Source organism: Sarcophilus harrisii, chromosome 2, assembly GCF_902635505.1.
Source record: "Sarcophilus harrisii chromosome 2, mSarHar1.11, whole genome shotgun sequence".
In the NCBI taxonomy this organism is placed as follows: Eukaryota; Metazoa; Chordata; class Mammalia; order Dasyuromorphia; family Dasyuridae; genus Sarcophilus; species Sarcophilus harrisii.
The window spans coordinates 247,370,545-247,390,669 of NC_045427.1; the positions used below are offsets into that span (position 1 = coordinate 247,370,545).

A 20,125-nucleotide genomic window follows, 5' to 3' on the forward strand; every position below is an offset into this window, starting at 1 on the left:
CAGACAGTTTTCAACATTTACCTTTGCAAAACCTGTTCCAGATTTCCCTCCTTCTTCTCAACCCCTCTCCCAAGATATCAAGCAATCCAATAGAGGTTAAATATGGAGCATGATGTTTTGTACACACTAAATGTGCTTAATAAATGATTTTTTATTTAGCCATTCAATAATAAAAAAATAATAGCTAGCACATATATGGGGCTTTAAGACTCATAAAGAACTTTCTATATATTATCTCCTTTGATCCTGAAAATTAGGTATGATTATTATCCTCATTTTACCTGTAAACAAACTGATGCTGCAGGACTAAAGAAAATACACAGATATTATACTGCTAGTATGCGAGGCAGGCTTTGAACTCAGGTTTTCCTGATTGCAAGTCTAGTACACTACTCTTCCTTGAGCTTATGTGATTTTACTCTTCTCTGGCTTACATCCTTATTTAACTTCATTCTGGTATCTTCTGCTGTTTATCTGGTCCTCTAATTGGTTCCCTAAGTGGGAATATTTCCCAAGGCTTCATTCATTCTTTCTTGGGGAAAAAAAAAAAAAAAAAAACTAACTTGAAACAGCAAACAAAAAACCCTTCCTTTCATCCTACCTTCCCTTCACATTATAACAACTCACATTTATATAGAACTTGAAAGTTTACAAAGTGCTTTTCTCATGACAACCTTGAAGGCAAGTAATTCAAGTTTATCTCCATTTTACAGATAAGAGCAGTGAGACTCCAGAAGTAAAGCTACTCATAATCACAGTTTTTAGGTTTATAAGTGCTCCAAGTTCAGTGCCACTACAACATAGGTTAACATATACCCTCTTCACTATTAAACTTCAAAAAGAAATTGTTTATATTCACTGCTTTTTACTTCTTCACAACCAATCACTACTAAAACCTTGGCAACTTAGTTTCTGATCCCACCAACTTGCTGATGACATCTCTCTTGGGTTATTTTTTTTGTTAACAATACAAACATTTTCAATGAAAATGTTTAAGTATAAAGGAACACAACTCCAAACTCCCTCCCCATTGCAATAGCATTGATACCTAGGGCCCTCAAAACTTGAACTTTCAGTGCTACAGGTTTGACTCCCAGGGATTTTGGGGAATGTGAAAGGAACTCAGGAGCCAAGGAGTGGATGTACTGTCAGTCTATCTATATCTTGTGCTTTAATTCCACTTACAACAACCATAAATAGTCTGCTATGTATGGAATACCTTCACACCCTTGGCTGCCCCTTCTCTAATTTGGTGGCTTCTCCATAACTTCCAAGTATATCCTCTATCTCAGTATCCCATCCTCTTTTCCCTGTGGAATGTTTGGCTCTTTTCACAGCTCTAGCTAGAGGCCTGGCAGCTTTCAGGGATCCCAAAGCTGTATGATCTGGGCAGAGGTCTTTTTGCTGCCCTCCAGGCAGTTTCTGGTTGGGTGTTTCAGCAAAGTGTTTCTTGACTCCGTCACCACCAGCCCATTGGGAAGCCCTCCAGGTTCAGAGTGACTGAACTGCTGGCTTCTCTTTGGTCTGGGACACTGTGCTCTGTTCCTGGGACCAGAGCCACACAACGACCATCTGCTTCTTCTGGAACTTGTTCTTTGCTCAGTAACACTCATAATATTTCCTAATTCTAACTTAGTATTGGGTGGTGGGCTACTCATGTGGGAGACACAATGGGTGACTACAAAGCACCCCCATCCTCTGGGATCTTTCTGGTGATCTCTCTTGGCCCTCTCTCAGTCACTTCCTTGGTGCTAGAATTCTCTCAGACCCCCAGTTCCACTGTCCTCAGACATCTGTCTCCCTAAGCTACCTTGGACAGTAAAAAAAAAAAAAAAAAAAAAAAAAAAAAAAAAAGGCTCCCTGTGACTTCTTTTTGGCTTCTTGATCAGAATTCAGTCTGATGTGTTCTCTAACTCTTTATTGAGAAGGAGTATCAGGGTAAAGCTTGGTTTTAATTCTACCATCTGGAATTCCCTCAGGTTTCTCTTTCTCAACACCTCAAACTAAACAAGTCCAAAAGAGAACTTAATCACACATTCCAACTTTTCTATTTCTTTTGACTATACCATCACTTGTCCAGTCACTCAGACTCGTTAGGCTAGAATTATCTTTTACTCTTCCTTCTTGCTCACCAACCAAATACAGCCTCACTACCAATTCTTGTTAACGCTATAATAAATCTCTTCCCTCTCCACACAAATGGCTAATCAATTTAGTTCAGAACTCCTCACATATCAGGTGGATAATATTATAGAAGTCCATATTTGTATAGGTTTAGTTTACAAAGCATTTTCATCACAACTCTACAAGGTAGGTAGAACAAGATAGTATCATCCCCATTTTATAGATGAGTAAACTAACACTGTAAGAGATTAAGTTACTTGGCCAAGGTCACAGAGCTAGTGAATAGTAGAACTGGATATAAAACCAAGACCATCTCTTTCTAACTCCAGTACTATTTCTTCTATACCACACTGTCTTTCAGTTCTTCTTACCTGATCTTTCTACAAGACTGATCATGACTGTCTATATACCTTTTTATTCACCATAAGATGAAATAAAAACTCTAAGATTGGCCAAGTATTTTAAAAAGTCTCCATGATTTGACTCCAAACTCCCTTTCCAGTTTTATTTCACCTTATTTCCTTTACATTCTTCATATTGCAGCTAAGCTAAAGTGAGTTAAGTAGCTCTTCTCTTAACACATTTGCCTCCCAAAATTTCCATGCCTTGAATTCATTGCTTCTCCTTTATGATAACTGAACCCTCTTCCAGGCCAGTGTAGGTGGTCCCTTTTTCACAAAGCCTTTCTTCATCCCTACCTCCTCTCACCCCACCCTCCAACCCCAGTTTAAAATAATCTTTTCTTCCTTCAATTAGAGTATTTTGGCTGATTCTTTCTTTTGTTCTTTTCACATTTTACCAGTGCTCCTATCATTTTATCACACTTATTTTTGCTCATATTGTATCCCCCCATTAGATTATAAACATATTGAAGAAAAAATAACATGTCATTTATCACCCTTCTTTCATCTACATGATTTCTTGCACACCTAAGACAAAATATTTGTTGAAATTAAGCATGATGTCTTTTCTAGGCTTCTAGTAAGTGCCACAGGAACTTCTACCTTAGCAAAAGATAGACATAGGACCAGGTTTCACTAAGTTATAATGTAACTACTAGCTGCATTTATTCTCAGTATTGTAATGGGCTGAGGCTTGAGTTGATGCACTGAGGTCCCAAGCACATGAAGCTAAATAGTAATTGGACTACATTCTATTAATATACATGCTTGGATAAAGAATGGCCCCCACCCACTCTCTGTGCAAGTCCTGATGTGTTGTATAGGAAATGACGATTTTGGTGGGTGGAGGCAGAGAGACAGGAAGAGAAGCTGGGAGAGATTGGGCCTGGGTTCCATACTCCTAGCTGCTGGTCATGTGGCTGCTGGTCTAGCTAGCTTCTTGACACATTGCTATTGCCCATTCTCTTCCACCTCCGATCTTTCTTCACTGAGAATAAAGACTGACGATTTTCCCCTAACCTAAATTCCTGACTCTGGATGATTTTAAAATACGTGGTCTTCACACAATATGTTGTATGAGAAAAAGCACTGGAATAAGGAGTCAGGAGATCTATATCAATAATCACTTAATCTTTCTGGATCTTTGCTTCCTCAAGTATAATTATAATCCCTGGCGTGCCTACTTCATGAGGTCATTGCAAAGATGAAATCTGAGAATGTATATTAAGGGATTTGTAAACTGAAAAGTGCTGAACACATATAAGCATTATTATGATCAGCATTATCATCATTCAAGAATGAACATTCATAATATACTCTTAAATATATCATCAACAAATATAATTCTAATGAATCTCTTCCAAAAAGAAAGGCATTCTCCATCATCTCACTTCCACTGACTCTTTGACTCTACTTTTTTTCTAAATAAATATGAAGCAGCAGCAACATAAGTGAAAGTCTTAGGGAAAATAACCAATATTTTAAAAATAAGGGATGGATGAATGAGCAAAAAGTTAAAAAAGATTTTAACGATTGACAGCTTTTATACGGACAGAGAACAGACTCTAAACCCCGAGGAGACTAAAAACAGATTATCTCCAGGTGAATCCCCACAGGAGGAGATCATGTGTTCCTCAGCACAGATGAATCTCATAGAAGAAATTAAAAAGGCTCTCACAAGAGAGCTAGAAAAAAAATGGGAAAAGGAGAGGGAGGCTTGGCAAGAGAGTCTGGAGAAGTCATCTCACTCATTTAAAGACAGAGTGGATAAAGAAATCAAATCCTTGAAAAATAGGATTAGTGAACTGGAAACAGAAAATAGCTCACTAAAGAATAAAATTGGCAAAATGGAAAAACATTCCATAGAACAAATTGGACAATTAGAAAAAGATATAAAAAAGTGAGTGAAGAAAACACTTCATTGAAAATCAGAATAGAACAAATGGAATTGAATGACTCAAGGAGACAAGAAGAATCAGTCAAGCAAAACCAAAAAAACCAAACAATGGAGAAAAATGTGAAATATCTTCTGGGGAAAACAATAGACCTGGAAAACAGGTCTAGGAGAGACAATCTGAGAATTACTGGACTCCCAGAAAAATATGATGAAAAAAAAAGCCTGGACATTATTTCCCAGGAAATTATCAAAGAGAACTGCCCAGAAGTCATAGAAACAGAGGGTAAAATAGACATTGAAAGGATTCATCGATCACCCACTGAAAGGGATCCTAAAATCAAAACACCAAGAAATATAGTGGCCAAATGCCAGAACCCTCAAACAAAGGAAAAAATACTCCAAGCGGCTAGAAAAACCCAATTCAAATATAGAGGAGCCACAATAAGGATCACCCAAGATCTAGCAGCATCCACATTAAAAGATCAAGGGCCTGGAATATGATATCTCGAAGGCTAAGGAACCGCATGCAAACCAAAAATAACTTACCCAGCCAGAATGAGCATCTTTTTCCAGGGAAGAAGATGGTCATTCAATGAAATAAGTGAATTTCACCTATTTTTGGTGAAAAAACCAGAACTTAACAAGAAGTTTGATCTGCAAATATAGAACTCAAGAAAAACCTAAAAAGGTAAAAAGAAATCTTGGGAACTATATTTCTGCTGTAAAGATGTATAAAAAATACATGTATACCTTGTTCTAGAATTAAGAGGTGGAAAGGACATTGTATCAGAAAAAGGGTAAAGTGGGGGTACTATATCTCACAAAGAGGCAAAGGAAACCTATTATATCTGAGAGAAAGAATGGAGGGGGATGAATATAGTGGGTATTCTACTGCCATAAGAATTGAGTTTAAGAGAAAAAATTTTAGACATATTCAATGTATGGTGAAACTTCTCCCATCTCATTGAAAAGTGAGAAGGGAAAAGTGAAAAGGGAAGAAATAAGCTAAGCAGAAGGGAATACAGAAACTGTGAAGGAAAGGAGTAAGATAGGGGGAGGAACTCTAAGGTGGGGAGGAGGGATACTAAAAGGAGGGCTGGAGAAGCAAGTGGTGCTACAAGTTTAATACTGGGCAGGGGGTAAGGGGAAAGAAGGAGAAAAGCATAAATAGGGGTTAACAAGATGGCAAATAACAGAATTGGTAATTTTAACATAAATGAACTCCCCATAAAGAGGAAGTGATTAGCAGAATGGATTAAAAGCCAGAATCCTACAATATGTTGTTTACAGGAAACACACCTGAAGCAGGGAGATACATGCAGAATAAAGGTAAAAGGATGGAGCAAAATCTACTATGCTTCAGGTGAAGTAAAAAAAAGCAGGGGTAGCCATCCTGATCTCAGATCAAGCAAAAACAAAAATTGATCTAATTAAAAGAGATAAGGAAGGGCACTATATCTTGCTAAAGGATAGCATAAATAATGAAGCAATATCAATATTAAACATATATGCACCAAGTGGTGTAGCATCTAAATTCTTAAAAGAGAAATTAAGAGAGCTGCAAGAAGAAATAGATAGCAAAACTATAATAGTGGGAGATCTCAACCTTGCACTCTCAGAATTAGATAAATCAAATCACAAAATAAATAAGAAAGAAGTCAAAGAGGTAAATAGAATACTAGAAAAGTTAGATATGATAGACCTCTGGGAAAAACGAAATGGAGACAGAAAGGAGTACACTTTCTTTTCAGCAGTTCATGGAACCTATACAAAAATAGACCATATATTAGGACATAAAAACCTCAAACTCAAATGCAGTAAGGCAGAAATAGTAAATGCATCCTTTTCAGACCATGATGCAATAAAAATTACACTCAACAAAAAGCCAGGGGAAAGTAGACCAAAAAATAATTGGAAACTAAATAATCTCATACTAAAGAATGATTGGGTGAAATAGCAAATCATAGACATAATTAATAACTTCACCCAAGAAAATGACAATAATAAGACATCATATCAAAATGTGTGGGATGCAGCCAAAGCGGTAATAAGGGGAAATTTCATATCTCTAGAGGCCTACTTGCATAAAGTAGAGAAAGAGAAGGTCAACAAATTGGGCTTGCAACTAAAAATGCTAGAAAAGGAACAAATTAAAACCCCCAGTCAAACACTAAACTTGAAATTCTAAAAATAAAAGGAGAGATCAATAAAATTGAAAGTAAAAAAACTATTGAATTAATTAATAAAACTAAGAGTTGGTTCTATGAAAAAACCAACAAAATAGACAAACCCTTAGTAAATCTGATTAAAAAAGGAAAGAGGAAAATCAAATTGTTAGTCTTAAAAATGAAAAGGGAGAACTCGCCACTAATGAAGAGGAAATTAGAGCAATAATTAGGAATTACTTTGCCCAACTTTATGGCAATAAATTCGACAACTTAAATGAAATGGAAGAATACCTTCAAAAATATAGCTTGCCCAGATTAACAGAGGAAGAAGTAAATATCCTAAACAGTCCCATCTTAGAAAAAGAAATAGAACAAGCTATTAACCAACTCCCTAAAAAAATCCCCAGGACCAGATGGATTTACATGTGAATTCTACCAAACATTTAAAGAACAATTAACCCCAATGCTATATAAACTATTTGAAAAAATAGGGACTGAAGGAGTCCTACCAAACTCCTTTTACAACACAGACATGGTACTGATACCTAAACCAGGTAGGCTGAAAACAGAGAAAGAAAATTATAGACCAATCTCTAATGAATATTGATGCTAAAATCTTAAATAAAATATTAGCAAAAGATTACAGAAAATCATTCCTAGGATAATACACTATGACCAAGTAGGATTTATACCAGGAATGCAGGGCTGGTTCAATATTAGGAAAACTATTAGCATAATTGACTATATCAATAAGCAAACTAACAAAAACCATATGATCATCTCAATAGATGCAGAAAAAGCATTTGATAAAATCCAACATCCATTCCTAATAAAAACACTTGAGAGTATAGGAATAAATGGACTTTTTCTTAAAATAGTCAGGAGCATATATTTAAAACCATCAGTAAGCATCATATTTAATGGGGAAAAACTGGAATCTTTCCCAGTAAGATCTGGAGTGAAGCAAGGTTGCCCACTGTCACCATTATTATTCAATATTGTATTAGAAACACTAGCCTCAGCAATAAGAGTCAAGAAAGAGATTAAAGGAATCAGAATAGGCAGTGAGGAAACCAAACTATCACTCTTTGCAGATGATATGATGGTATACTTAGAGAACCCTAGAGATTCTATGAAAAAGCTATTAGAAATAATCCATAACTTTAGCAAAGTTGCAGGTTATAAAATAAATCCCCATAAATCCTCAGCTTTTTTATACATCACCAACAAAATCCAATAGCAAGAGATACAAAGAGAAATTCCATTCAGAATAATTGTCGACAGCATAAAATATTTGGGAATCTATCTACCAAAGGAAAGTCAGGAATTATATGAGCTAAATTACAAAAAACTTTCCACACAAATAAAGTCAGACTTAAACAACTGGAAAAATATCAAGTGCTCCTGGATAGGTCGAGTGAATATAATAAAGATGACAATACCCTAAACTAATCTATTTATTTAGTGCTATACCAATCAGACTTCCAAGAAAATATTTTAATGATCTAGAAAAAATAACAACAAAATTCATATGGAATAATAAAAGGTCAAGAATCTCAAAAGAATTAATGAAAAAAAAATCAAATGAAGGTGGCCTATCTGTACCTGATCTAAAACTATATTATAAAGCAGCAGTCACCAAAACCATTTGGTATTGGCTAAGAAATAGATGAGTTGATCAGTGGAACAGGTTAGGTTCACAAGACAGAATAGTCAACTATAGCAATTTAGTGTTTGACTAACTTTTGGGATAAGAATTCATTATTTGACAAAAACTGCTGGGATAACTGGAAATTAGTATGGCAGAAATTAGGCATGGACCCACACTTAACACAGTATACCAAGATAAGATCAAAATGGGTCCATGATTTAGACATAAAGAACAAGATTATAAACAAATTGGAGGAACATAGGATAGTTTATCTCTCAGACTTGTGGAAGAGGAAGAAATTTGTGACTAAAGACGAACTAGAGACCATTATTGATCACAAAATAGAAAATTTTGATTACATCAAATTAAAAAGCTTCTGTACAAACAAAACTAATGTAAACAAGATTAGAAGGGAAGCAACAAACTGGGAAAACATCTTCACAGTTAAAGGTTCTGATAAAGGCCTCATTTCCAAAATATATAGAGAACTGACTCTAATTTATAAGAAACCAAGCCATTCTCCAATTGATAAATGGTCAAAGGATATGAACAGACAATTTTCAGATGATGAAATTGAAATTATTACCACTCATATGAAAGAGTGTTCCAAATCATTATTAATCAGAGAAATGCAAATTAAGACAACTCTGAGATACCACTACACACCTGTCAGATTGGCTAAGATGACAGGAAAAAATAATGATGATTGTTGGAGGGGATGCGGGAAAACTGGGACACTGATACATTGTTGGTGGAGCTGTGAACGAATCCAACCATTCTGGAGAGCAATCTGGAATTATGCCCAAAAAGTTATCAAACTGTGCATACCCTTTGATCCAGCAGTGTTTCTACTGGGCTTATACCCCAAGGAGATACTAAAGAAGGGAAAGGGACCAGTATGTGCCAAAATGTTTGTGGCAGCCCTGTTTGTAGTGGCTAGAAGCTGGAAACTGAGTGGATGCCCATCAATTGGAGAATGGTTGGGTAAATTGTGGTATATGAATGTTATGGAATATTATTGTTCTGTAAGAAATGACCAGCAGGATGAATACAGAGAGGCTTGGAGAGAATTACATGAATTGATGCTAAGTGAAATGAGCAGAACCAAGAGATCATTATATACGTCAACAACGATACTGTATGAAGATGTAATCTGATGGAAGTGGATTTCTTTGACAAAGAGACCTAATTCAGTTTCAATTGATCAACGATGGACAGAAGCAGCTACACCCAAAGAAAAAACACTGGGAAATGAATGTAAACTGTTTGCATTTTTGTTTTTCTTCCCGGGTTATTTTTACCTTCTGAATCCAATTCTCCCTGTGCAACAAGAAAACTGTTTGGATCTGCACACATACATTGTATCTAGGATATGCTAGGACATATTCAACATATATAGGACTGCTTGCCATCTAGGGGAGGGGGTGGAGGGTGGGAGGGAAAAATCGGAACAGAAGTGAGTGCAAGGGATAATGTTGTAAAAAAAAAAATTACCCTGGCATGGATTCTGTTAATAAAAAGTTACTATAATAATAAAATAAATAAATAAACAAATAAATAAATAAATAAGGGATGGATGAAGGCAAATAAAAATAGGATACAATAATATCTTCATGGGAACTGATAATTTAAGTGAAAAGATAAGAGCCAGAGAGATATGAACAGAAGGAAAATTTAAATCTAAAAGTTCTTTAAGGAATCAATCTGTGTTGAGAATCATCTTTTTAAGAAGATCCTTAGGGTTTAAAGATTCGTAATTTCAAAAAATTTTGTGAGTCATTTTTTTTGGGGGGGGGGAGCATTTGCAAGGCAATTGGGGCTTTCCCAGAGTCACACAGCTAATAAGTATTGAAGTGCCTAAGACTAGATTTGACTACAGGGTTACTGCTCCATCCACTGAATCATCAAGCTGCCCCACTTGTGAGACATTTATAAAAACTTTCAGGAAACTAATGAAGATCAAAATTGTAAATCAGAAGAACAATTACAATCAAAGTTTTTCTTATTATCTAGACTTCTACAAAATCATAAATCTTCATAGGGCCGGGGGCCCTTGGCAGAGCTTTCTATGGAGGTTAATTATTGATATTCTTATTCTGTTTCCTGGCATGCACACTATGCAGGATGCCCCACAAATCCCTCTAGGGGATTTTGACCACGATTCAAAAACTAACTCCAGCCAAGTCCTGAACAGGAATACCTTCTTGGCAGTTTCAACCTTTTTACTGCAGAGGAACCTCATCTTCACACTAGAAGGTGGGAGAATAGAGCTCAATAGTGAAAAATAAATGGCTTACCAGATCTAAAGAAAATCTTCCAAAGTTCTGCTCAGAATTTTGGAAGGTATATCAAAGGAACTTACCTTGCTCCTCCTCCTCCAAGCACTAATGCAATAGCATTTCCAGTCAAAACTCGAGCCAGGCGGGAAAAGTCAGAGTACAAATCAGGAGACTTCTGGAAGACACGTTCATACATTTCCATCTATAAGAGAGAGAAAAATATTTCACCCAATGTTTCTCAAATGACAGGACTAATGTTTCTCATGGCCCAGGCACATAATCAGTACAACCTTGCCTTATTATTTTGTTTCCCTTTTTGCTTCCTTCAATGTACTAGAAGTGTATGTGTAAGATTTAGCCAGCCTATGCTCTCAGAAGAGCCACCAGTGCTGGTGGACAGTGCTGTGACTTGGGCCTACAAAAGTATGAGATTCCAAGAAAAGAAACTCTTTACTGTCATGGCACTGAAATGCAGTTTTCTAATCCAAATGCCATCATCTCCATGAGACAGGTTAGGGAAAATGTTACTCACAGCCTATTTAATGAGCATAACTTGAGAAATCAGATATAGGATTCAGGAGTTTCAAGTGCCAGATTTTGGAAAGCAAACTAAGAAGCCAAATTCAGACTGTTCTGACTCTTACCACTTTGGCCCGAGTCCTGCGAGAAAAGACCCGACGGGGGCAGCGAAGGTGCAAGTGGGCTGAACACCAGGTTCTCATGTTAAGCCACTCAACTGTGCGGGAAGGCTCTGGCCCATCCTCCTTGTGAAGTAGGATCAATTGCTTCTGAGCACGAACGGCTGTGTTTTCCAGCATTTTTTCCAGCTAAAGGAAAAAGATATCATCAGATGCTCGTTTGCCCCAGGCTTAGGTCTAATAGATTGAGGTCAAGATGAAGACGAAAATATGGAATATGTTCACATATTCATGACCAACTTTCAGTTTATGAGCCTTAATATATTTTTTTCTGCTCAGTTTTAGACTTATATATTGTAGAAAGACTTTCTGCAGAACAAAATGCTACCAGGGAACATATATCAAGTTGATGGTAAATTACTCCTTGCATTAAAATACCTTCTAATAACAGTGTAAGGGTCATTATTTCCTGTCTGACTAAAGCAAGTATTTTTTATAAAGATAAATATTAGTCTTCCCTGAATTAACAGAAAGAAATATCCCCTGAGACCATCTAACTCCCTGTGTCTCTGAACTATATGAATTCTAAGTAGAGTAGCTTCTATAGTTCCTTTTGCCAGGAGGTCAATGTCTTCTAGTTGTGCTGTACCAAAGGAAGCTAAGTCTAGTTTTGTATGTAAATAAGGAACTGGAATACTCGTTTATAAATATGAATTGTGAGTACAGTTGGAATAAACGATTCTAACAGAGTCTGATTATACTATAGGGCTTAATACCCGAGATTTCCTGGACTAGTGGACATGAACATACAGCAGAAGAGACCCAGGGTAGATCAGGCAAACACTGGCCAACTCCTTACTATATACTATTCGCTCTGTTTGGCCTTTCCTGATTATGTGCTCTATTAAACAATTAATCTTTACTGAGCATTTGTTATATGCTCAGCCCTGAGAAAGACACTATGGGGAATAACTGAACGAAAGACACCATCTCTGTCTTATAACAGCTTACAAGTGAGTTATATAGACAAGGAAAATGCATTTTTTTTTTTTTTTTTTTTTTTTTTTTTTTATTTAATAGCCTTTAATTTACAGGATATATACATGGGTAACTTTACAGCATTAACAATTGCCAAACCTCTTGTTCCAATTAGGAAAATGCATTTTTAAAAAATTAGAAAAATCTAGGATACTATATGATGATGCATGATAGGGATTAAACAGGGAGAAAACTTACTTTTGGAACTTTCCTGGGGACTCAAAGGGATATTGTGATAATGGATGGGAGAGGAAAATGACCTCTCCCAGAAAAATCCTCTCAATCTACCATGTATTTTTTTCATCAACATACTATCTATAGCTTAAGGGTTAGATAATACATCTATATTAGGAACTACTATTTAAAATTTTGTAAACTTTTATCACTTCATGAGAGACCTCAGTATGCCATATGATAAGGGAATATATATGAGGCAAAATTCTGTGAAGAGCTGAGAGCCGGATGAGAATCCATCTTCCAAGCATAGACAAACTGATGAAGCATAAAATAGGGAGATGGAGGGGAGGCAGATTTCTTTTGGCAAATGACCGAAAGGGCTTGGCCTAGAGATATCTCCTTTATGGAAAAAATTAGCAGCAGACCCTATTTGGATGAGGCACATCTGGTCCATGAAATTATATAGTTGGAAGTGTCAGTTTCTAGCTCCCAATTAACAGAAGGCATCTCAGAACAACTCCAGTTTAGATAAGATCTACTGAAATAAGATCATAAGATCATTGATCCAGAGCCAGAAGAGATGGCTTCATTTCACAGCTGAAGAACTGAGGCTCAGAGAGATTCAGTGATTTGTCTAAATCAAATAGGTGTAAGCATCAGATGACTCTAGAAACAGTATTTCTTTCTCATTCTTTATATCCCTTATTTTCCATAATGCTTGATGCTCTGGAAACCCAATCCACAAACAACAAACCCCGATAAATTAGAGCCAAATAAGTAATTTTCTCATACTAGTAAAACTATCCTCTCACCTCGCCCACAGTGGGCTCTTGGTCTCCCAACCCAACAATCAGGATACAGTCTGCCTGCCGAATACAGCGCTGGGTCCAAGGGGTCAAGGTACTGTCTGCCTGGTAGAGAACAATGCGGTGGATGTCTTCCTGTTGCCCCAGCCAACTGGATAATCTGTATTCATGAATACTGAAAGACACACAAAGCAAGACCTCATTAATGCCCACTACACTGTTTTCTCCTGAAGGCCATTTTCTGAACAAGACAGAACATTACACACAAAGACCAAAAATGTCTCAGCCCACACATATGTTCAATCACCACAGCCTCTCCAAGTTGGCAGCCAGATGGCAAAATTGATTAAATCAGCATTCTTTCTTTCCCATTTGCTCAGCGTGTGTGGTTTTCTCTGGGAGAGGCTATGTCCAATAATAGAGAACCTCTCCAATGCTAAGAGTACTTTCCCCAGCTGAGGCAAATACCATAGAATCACAGCCTCTAAGAGTTGGAAGGGACCTCAGTGGTCATTCAATCCAAACCCCACAATAATGGAAATTTCTCTATAACCTACCCAACAAGGGCATCCAGTCTCTGACAGAAGACCTCTAAGGAGGGAGACCTTGTCACTTCTCAAGAAATCCACTCCACTTTGGCACTGTTTTCATTATGAGCAAGTTGTTCTTGACATCAAGCCTATATTGGCTTCTTTTCAATTCATATCCATCGCACCTGGTTCTGCCCTCTGGGGCCAAACAAAATAAATGCAATCCTTCTCTACATGACAACCCTTCAAATATTGAAGACACCCCAAGTCTTCTTTTTTCTGGGCCAAACATCCCTAGTTCCTTCAAACTGACACCCCAAACTGAACACTCCACATGAGGTTCAAGGAGAGCAGAATTCAGTGTACAGCTACACTTCCATATTCCTGGGAACTATGTCTCTCTTAATGAAACACAAGAAAGTATTAGCTTTTCTTTGGCTATCACATTACCTTGCTAATAACGAATACTAACTATCTTCCTCAGCGAGGTAGCACAGTGAACACTAGCTGTGTGATCTTGGATAAGTCACTTAACCCTGTTTACCTCAGTTCCTCATCTATAAAATGAGCTAAGAAAGAGGGTCATGAAGAGTTGGACATGACTGAAGATGACTCAACAATTACAAATGACAACTATGTCTCGTCTTCCTGTACTTTTGAAAATGATTTTTTTTAAAAACATAGAACAGTGTAAGGCTTATTATGCCTACTGAATTATGCTCTGTGGCTGTTCAGTCCATATCAGTTGTGAATCACTTTGTGACCCCATTCGGGGTTTTCTAGGAAAAACCACTCAAGCAGTTTGACATTTCCTTTTCCAGCTCATTTTACAGAGGAGGAAACTGATGCAAACAGTATTTTTTTTTTTTATTTAATAGCCTTTTATTTACAAGATATATACATGGGTAACTTTACAGCATTAACAATTGCCAAACCTCTTGTTCCAATTTTTCACCTCTTACCCCCCCACCCCCTCCCATAGATGGCAAGATGACCAGTAGATGTTAAATATATTAAAATATAAATTAGATACACAATAAGTATACCTGACCAAAACGTTATTTTGCTGTACAAAAAGAATCAGACTCTGAAATATCGTACAATTAGCTTGTGAAGGAAATCAAAAATGCAGGTGTGCATAAATATAGGGATTGGGAATTCAATGTAATGGTTTTTAGTCATCTCCCAGAGTTCTTTTTCTGGGCATAGCTGGTTCAGTTCATTACTGCTCCATTGGAAATGATTTGGTTGATCTCGTTGCTGAGGATGGCCTGGTCCATCAGAACTGGTCATCATATAGTATTTTTTTTTAATTTAATAGCCTTTTATTTACAGGATATATGCATGGGTAACTTTACAGCATTAACAATTGCCAAACCTCTTGTTCCAATTTTTCACCTCTTACCCCCCCCCCTCCCCTAGATGGCAGGATGACCAGTAGATGTTAAATATATTAAAATATAAATTAGATACACAATAAGTATACATGACCAAAACGTTATTTTGCTGTACAAAAAGAATCAGACTCTGAAATATTGTACAATTAGCTTGTGAAGGAAATCAAAAATGCAGGTGTGCATAAATATAGGGATTGGGAATTCAATGTAATGGTTTTTAGTCATCTCCCAGAGTTCTTTTTCTGGGCATAGCTAGTTCAGTTCATTACTGCTCCATTAGAAATGATTTGGTTGATCTCGTTGCTGAGGATGGTCTGATCCATCAGAACTGGTCATCATATAGTATTGTTGTTGAAGTATATAATGATCTCCTGGTCCTGCTCATTTCACTCAGCATCAGTTCGTGTAAGTCTCTCCAGGCCTTTCTGAAATCATCCTGTTGGTCATTTCTTACAGAACAGTAATATTCCATAATATTCATATACCACAATTTATTCAGCCATTCTCCAACTGATGGACATCCATTCAGTTTCCAGTTTTTAGCCACTACAAAAAGGGCTGCCACAAACATTCGTGCACATACAGGTCCCTTTCCCTTCTTTATAATCTCTTTGGGATATAATCCCAGTAGTAACACTGCTGGATCAAAGGGTATGATGCAAACAGTATTAAGTGTCTTGCCCAAGGTCACATAGCTAGTAAGTATCTAAAGTCATATTTGAAATCAGGTCCTCCAGATTCCATGTCTGGCACTTCATCTACTATGCCACCTAGCTGCCCTGAATTACATTTTAGATTGTCAATATTTTTTGGATTGACTCTGTTCTCCAGTGTGTTATCCTTTCCTATTTTGTGCCATCTCTCAATCTGATGGGTTTTGTTATATTTTTATCCAAGTTAATGATAAAAATATTAAACAATATGGGATCAAACATAGATCTCTGGAATATTCTATTGAAAAGTTTTGACTTATGCCGGTACTAAACTATTAAAAACAATGATTACTATCATTTATCATTGTAATGAATTTTCTTCAGATAATTTCTGTCTCCTTTTCCAAATCCTCTTGCAAAATTTTCCTTTCCTTTCTCCATTTTTCTTCTAGCTCTCTTTTAAGATCCTTTTTGATTTCTTCCATGAGAACTTTGTGTGATGAGGACCAATTTATATTACCCTGTGGGGCTTCATCTGGAGATGATCTGCTTGTAGTAACCTCAGAGTTTGAAATCTGTTCTTCTCTTTCACCATAAAAACTATCTATGGTCAGAGTTCTTTTTGCTTTTTTAATTCATTAAAAAAAAAATTGAGATCTGCTTTTAGGGTAAGGGAGGTTGTTCAAGCTTCCTCTACAAGCAGTTGTGGCTGTGCTGGGTCAGTACTTACTGACTTCCAGTGCTGGGTGGGTGTGACCAGGTCACCAAAACAAAACAAAACAAACTAGTGGTTTCTCATTAGCTTTAAGATCAAATACAACAAAGAGATTATGAGTTTATTTTGGTAACAGCAACCCAAGAAATGGATCAAAAAAGACATTGAATTTGTGACAAAATATGACAATAAATGTACAGGAATAAATCCTGTTTAGGTCTACAACAGAAGATTACCTGCCTCCCAGGATACACAGTAATGGCATTTATTAGGTTAAAAGCACTGGAAAGGACAAAAATAAATCCAGAACTATGTGTTAATAAGTATCTATCTTCAGACAAAGAGCATTTAAATAATCTACTTTGCAAATGCAAAATCAAGGCCAAGAACAAGAAATTATTTGCCTAAGGATGCAACAAATGATGCCCCATAGACTTGAAGATCAACTCCTAAGACCAAGATAACATACAGGATTTTCTCTTTAAGAAACCATCTAGAAACAAGTCTGCTCCTAGAAGACACTAACAGCTTAATTTCAGTTCAGAACACCAGTCTCCATGTAAGGCAACTCTGGAACTTTGAATACAGCGAGAATTCAAATACCATGTGAACCAACAGGAAACACAGCAGTCTTTGGAGCTTGTGAGCTCTTCCACATTGCTCTGCTCTCCCTGGGCCGCCCACATCGCAGCTAACCTTTTTATGCTCATCAACTCTTTTATTTTCCTGCTGCTATTTGTTCTCTTCAAATACCCACACACCAAAGAGGAAATGTAAAAGCTGGCCTGGTTCAAATGAAGTGCTATCTGACATCCCTACTGAAAAAATGTTTAGAGGCAATAATTTGGGGATTTGGATCAATTTTCCATAAACTTCCATAAACTTAACAAAATAGAGAATAATTCACTAAGTGGACTTAATATAAAAAGATACATTATTTTAAGTTGTGTTGATAAATGTTCTTTAATTTTTTTTTTAAAGAGTCAAAGGTCAGAATCTTGATCACAACTGGAAATAATGTGTCATATGATAAGGTAAAAAGAATTCTGGATTTGGAGACAGAGAACCTGAATTCAAATTCTAACCCTGTGAAAAGAGGATAATAAGGGTAACAAGTCACTTTACCTTTCTTGGTTTGTTTCCTCATCTAAAACATAAGGCATTCAGCCTAGATGACTTCCAAGTTCCATTCTAGATCTAAATGTATGAGCCTAGGATCCCTCTGGGCCTCAGTTCCCTCATTTTTTAACATGAAACAGCTAGACTACATGATCTAGGCAATCATGCCCAGATGTAAATTTATGAATCTTTGAATTGGGGGCTAATTGACAGAGAGGTCCCACTCCAGATTGGCATACCTGTCCAGAGCTGCAGCTCCAAGACGTTGTTTGATGTTGTCACTGGTCAATAGCAAGACTGGGCCTGAAATACAAGAATATCCATGAGTATTTTCTAAGTACCCACAAAACATGCAAGGATCTTTGCTTTTTTAAAAAACGAGTTTATTTTCAGTTCTAAATTTTTTCTCTCTGCCCATTGAGAAGACAAGAAAACCAAAACTCATTATTAATAAATACATTATTAATAAATACAAAAGCAAAACAAATTCCTTTATTAGCTATGCCAAAAAGAAAAAAGGAAGGAAGGAAGGAAGGAAGGAAGGAAGGAAGGAAGGAAGGAAGGAAGGAATGAAGGAAGGAAGGAAGGAAGGAGAAAGGAAAAAAAGAGGGAAGGAAGGAAAGAAGGAAGAAAGGAAAATGAGGGAAGGAAAAGAAAAAGAAACAGAAGAAAATATGTTTCAATTTGTACTCTGAGTTCATCGATTTCTCTCTGTAAATTGATAACACATTTTATTACGAGTCCTTTGGATGTGTGGTCATTATGTTGATCAGAGTTACTAAGTTTTTCAAAGTTAATTATTTTTACATTATTGCTATTTGTATAAATTGTTCTTCTGATTCTGCTTACTTCATTTTGTCAATTCATATAAGTTTTATAAGGTTTTTCTGAAACCACGTCCTTCATCATTCATTATAATACAACAGTATTCCATCACATTCACATAGCCTACCTTGTTCAATTATTCCCAATTTATGGGTACCCTCTTAGCTTCCAATTCTTTGCTACCACAAATAGCAGCTATAATTTAGTTTTTAAATATGGCTTTTTTCCCTTTGTTGATTAGAGAATGCAGCCATGAACTCTAAAACATCCATTTAAAAAAGGAGCTAATCTCAAACATCTCCTTTCTCACCAGAATGTACTATTTTGGAATATTTCTGAATTCTCAATTCACTTAAATAAACATTTTGTTAATGTCTATTATGTGTCAGGCTAAGCTTCTCTCCCATACCCCAATATTAGGTATTTATTCAAGACCTCTTCCAGCCATGCCCACTCCCGATCCTCTCCAGCTTTTCAGCCTTTTTTGTGTCTTCCCCCATTAGATTGTAAGCTCCTTGAGGATTGGGATTGCCTTCTTTCCTTCATTTGTATCCTTAGCATTTCATATAATGCCTAACATATAATAAACATTTAATATAGTTTATGACTATTAACTATCAGAAAGAGATATGGCAGAAAAGCACTGATCAGTTCTGAGTTTTATCCTTTTCAGAAAGAAAAAAAAATTCACTTTCTTCCCACTTTTGATGGGGCAAGTTATCAGTTGTTTTGTCTGGTTTCCCTTTCCTACTTAGAATTTTGTTTCTGGAGTAAGTGAACTATGCATTAGCTTTAAGGGACAGAAAGGAGGGAAGAAAGATAAGAATAGGAAGACTTACCATCACTGACAATTCATGAAATGAGGTGTTGATTCAGGATACAAGAAAACAGGCCAAGACACTTGGCATTTTAAATGATCTCATTTAGCAACTAACCATGATCTGGATTAATAAAAATCTAAATAGTTAGAAAATGTAAATCAAAACCTTTTATCCACAGAGGGAAAATACAGGGGCATGGTATTATCTTGTCAATATATCTGCAGATATTCTACTTTGCAAAATTCTATATAAATTAAATTAGACAGTTTATCAGAAAGGTAGATAAATGAGGTTGTATCACATGTGTAAATTTTACAAGAAACGGGAACATATACCCTATCAAGGGCCTCTTTTCTCCTATATAGTCACGATTTTCCTTGTTAGACCAAGAACTAAATCTATTCATATCAGCCTTTAAAATCATGTTATACTTGTAAATTCCATGCACTAGGCATCTGCCAAAGCTAATTTAACACCTCATATAAATTTGCCAGCAAAATCCAGGGGATGGGAGCAAGCCATTAAATTAAAAATCTTTTTTTTTTAAATACTCTCAAGATAAGAATCACAGATGCATAACATAGAGCCTGGAAAGTGGGAAGAGACCATATACCCAGTATAGGAATAATTAAAGTTAAAAAAAAAAAAAAAAAAAAGGTCATTTAATACCACATCTTGGCTAAAGGGAAGCAGTGCTAGGAAGTGGTATTACAGAACAGGGAGAAGAATCCAGGTGTCCTTGCTCTCATCTCAGTGATCTCTTTTTACCATTTCAAAAATCACCAGGAGAAACTCCTTGGCAACGAAAGAAATCACTGTCTTACGCATTAGTAAACCCATCCCCCCATTTGAAAAACTCATTTCCAATAGAGGAATATAAGTAAGC

General features: G+C 36.4%; 1 protein-coding gene across 4 annotated transcripts in view; it reads right to left on the minus strand.

The window, feature by feature from the left end:
* The window catches only part of PNPLA7 (patatin like phospholipase domain containing 7), a 226,450-nt gene that overhangs the window by 44,549 nt on the left and 161,776 nt on the right, over positions 1-20,125 (minus strand). For all 4 annotated transcript variants that reach the window (XR_004231932.1, XM_031951881.1, XM_012554075.2 and 1 more), the window contains 4 exons: positions 17,833-17,896; positions 13,186-13,354; positions 11,165-11,347; positions 10,604-10,722 (listed from right to left, as the gene is read on the minus strand). Coding sequence is in view for 3 of the 4 variants with exons in the window: in XM_031951881.1 (XP_031807741.1) it covers positions 10,604-10,722; positions 11,165-11,347; positions 13,186-13,354; positions 17,833-17,896 (535 nt within the window). In the remaining variant the exon portion in view is untranslated. The remainder of the gene's footprint in view (positions 1-10,603; positions 10,723-11,164; positions 11,348-13,185; positions 13,355-17,832; positions 17,897-20,125) is intronic.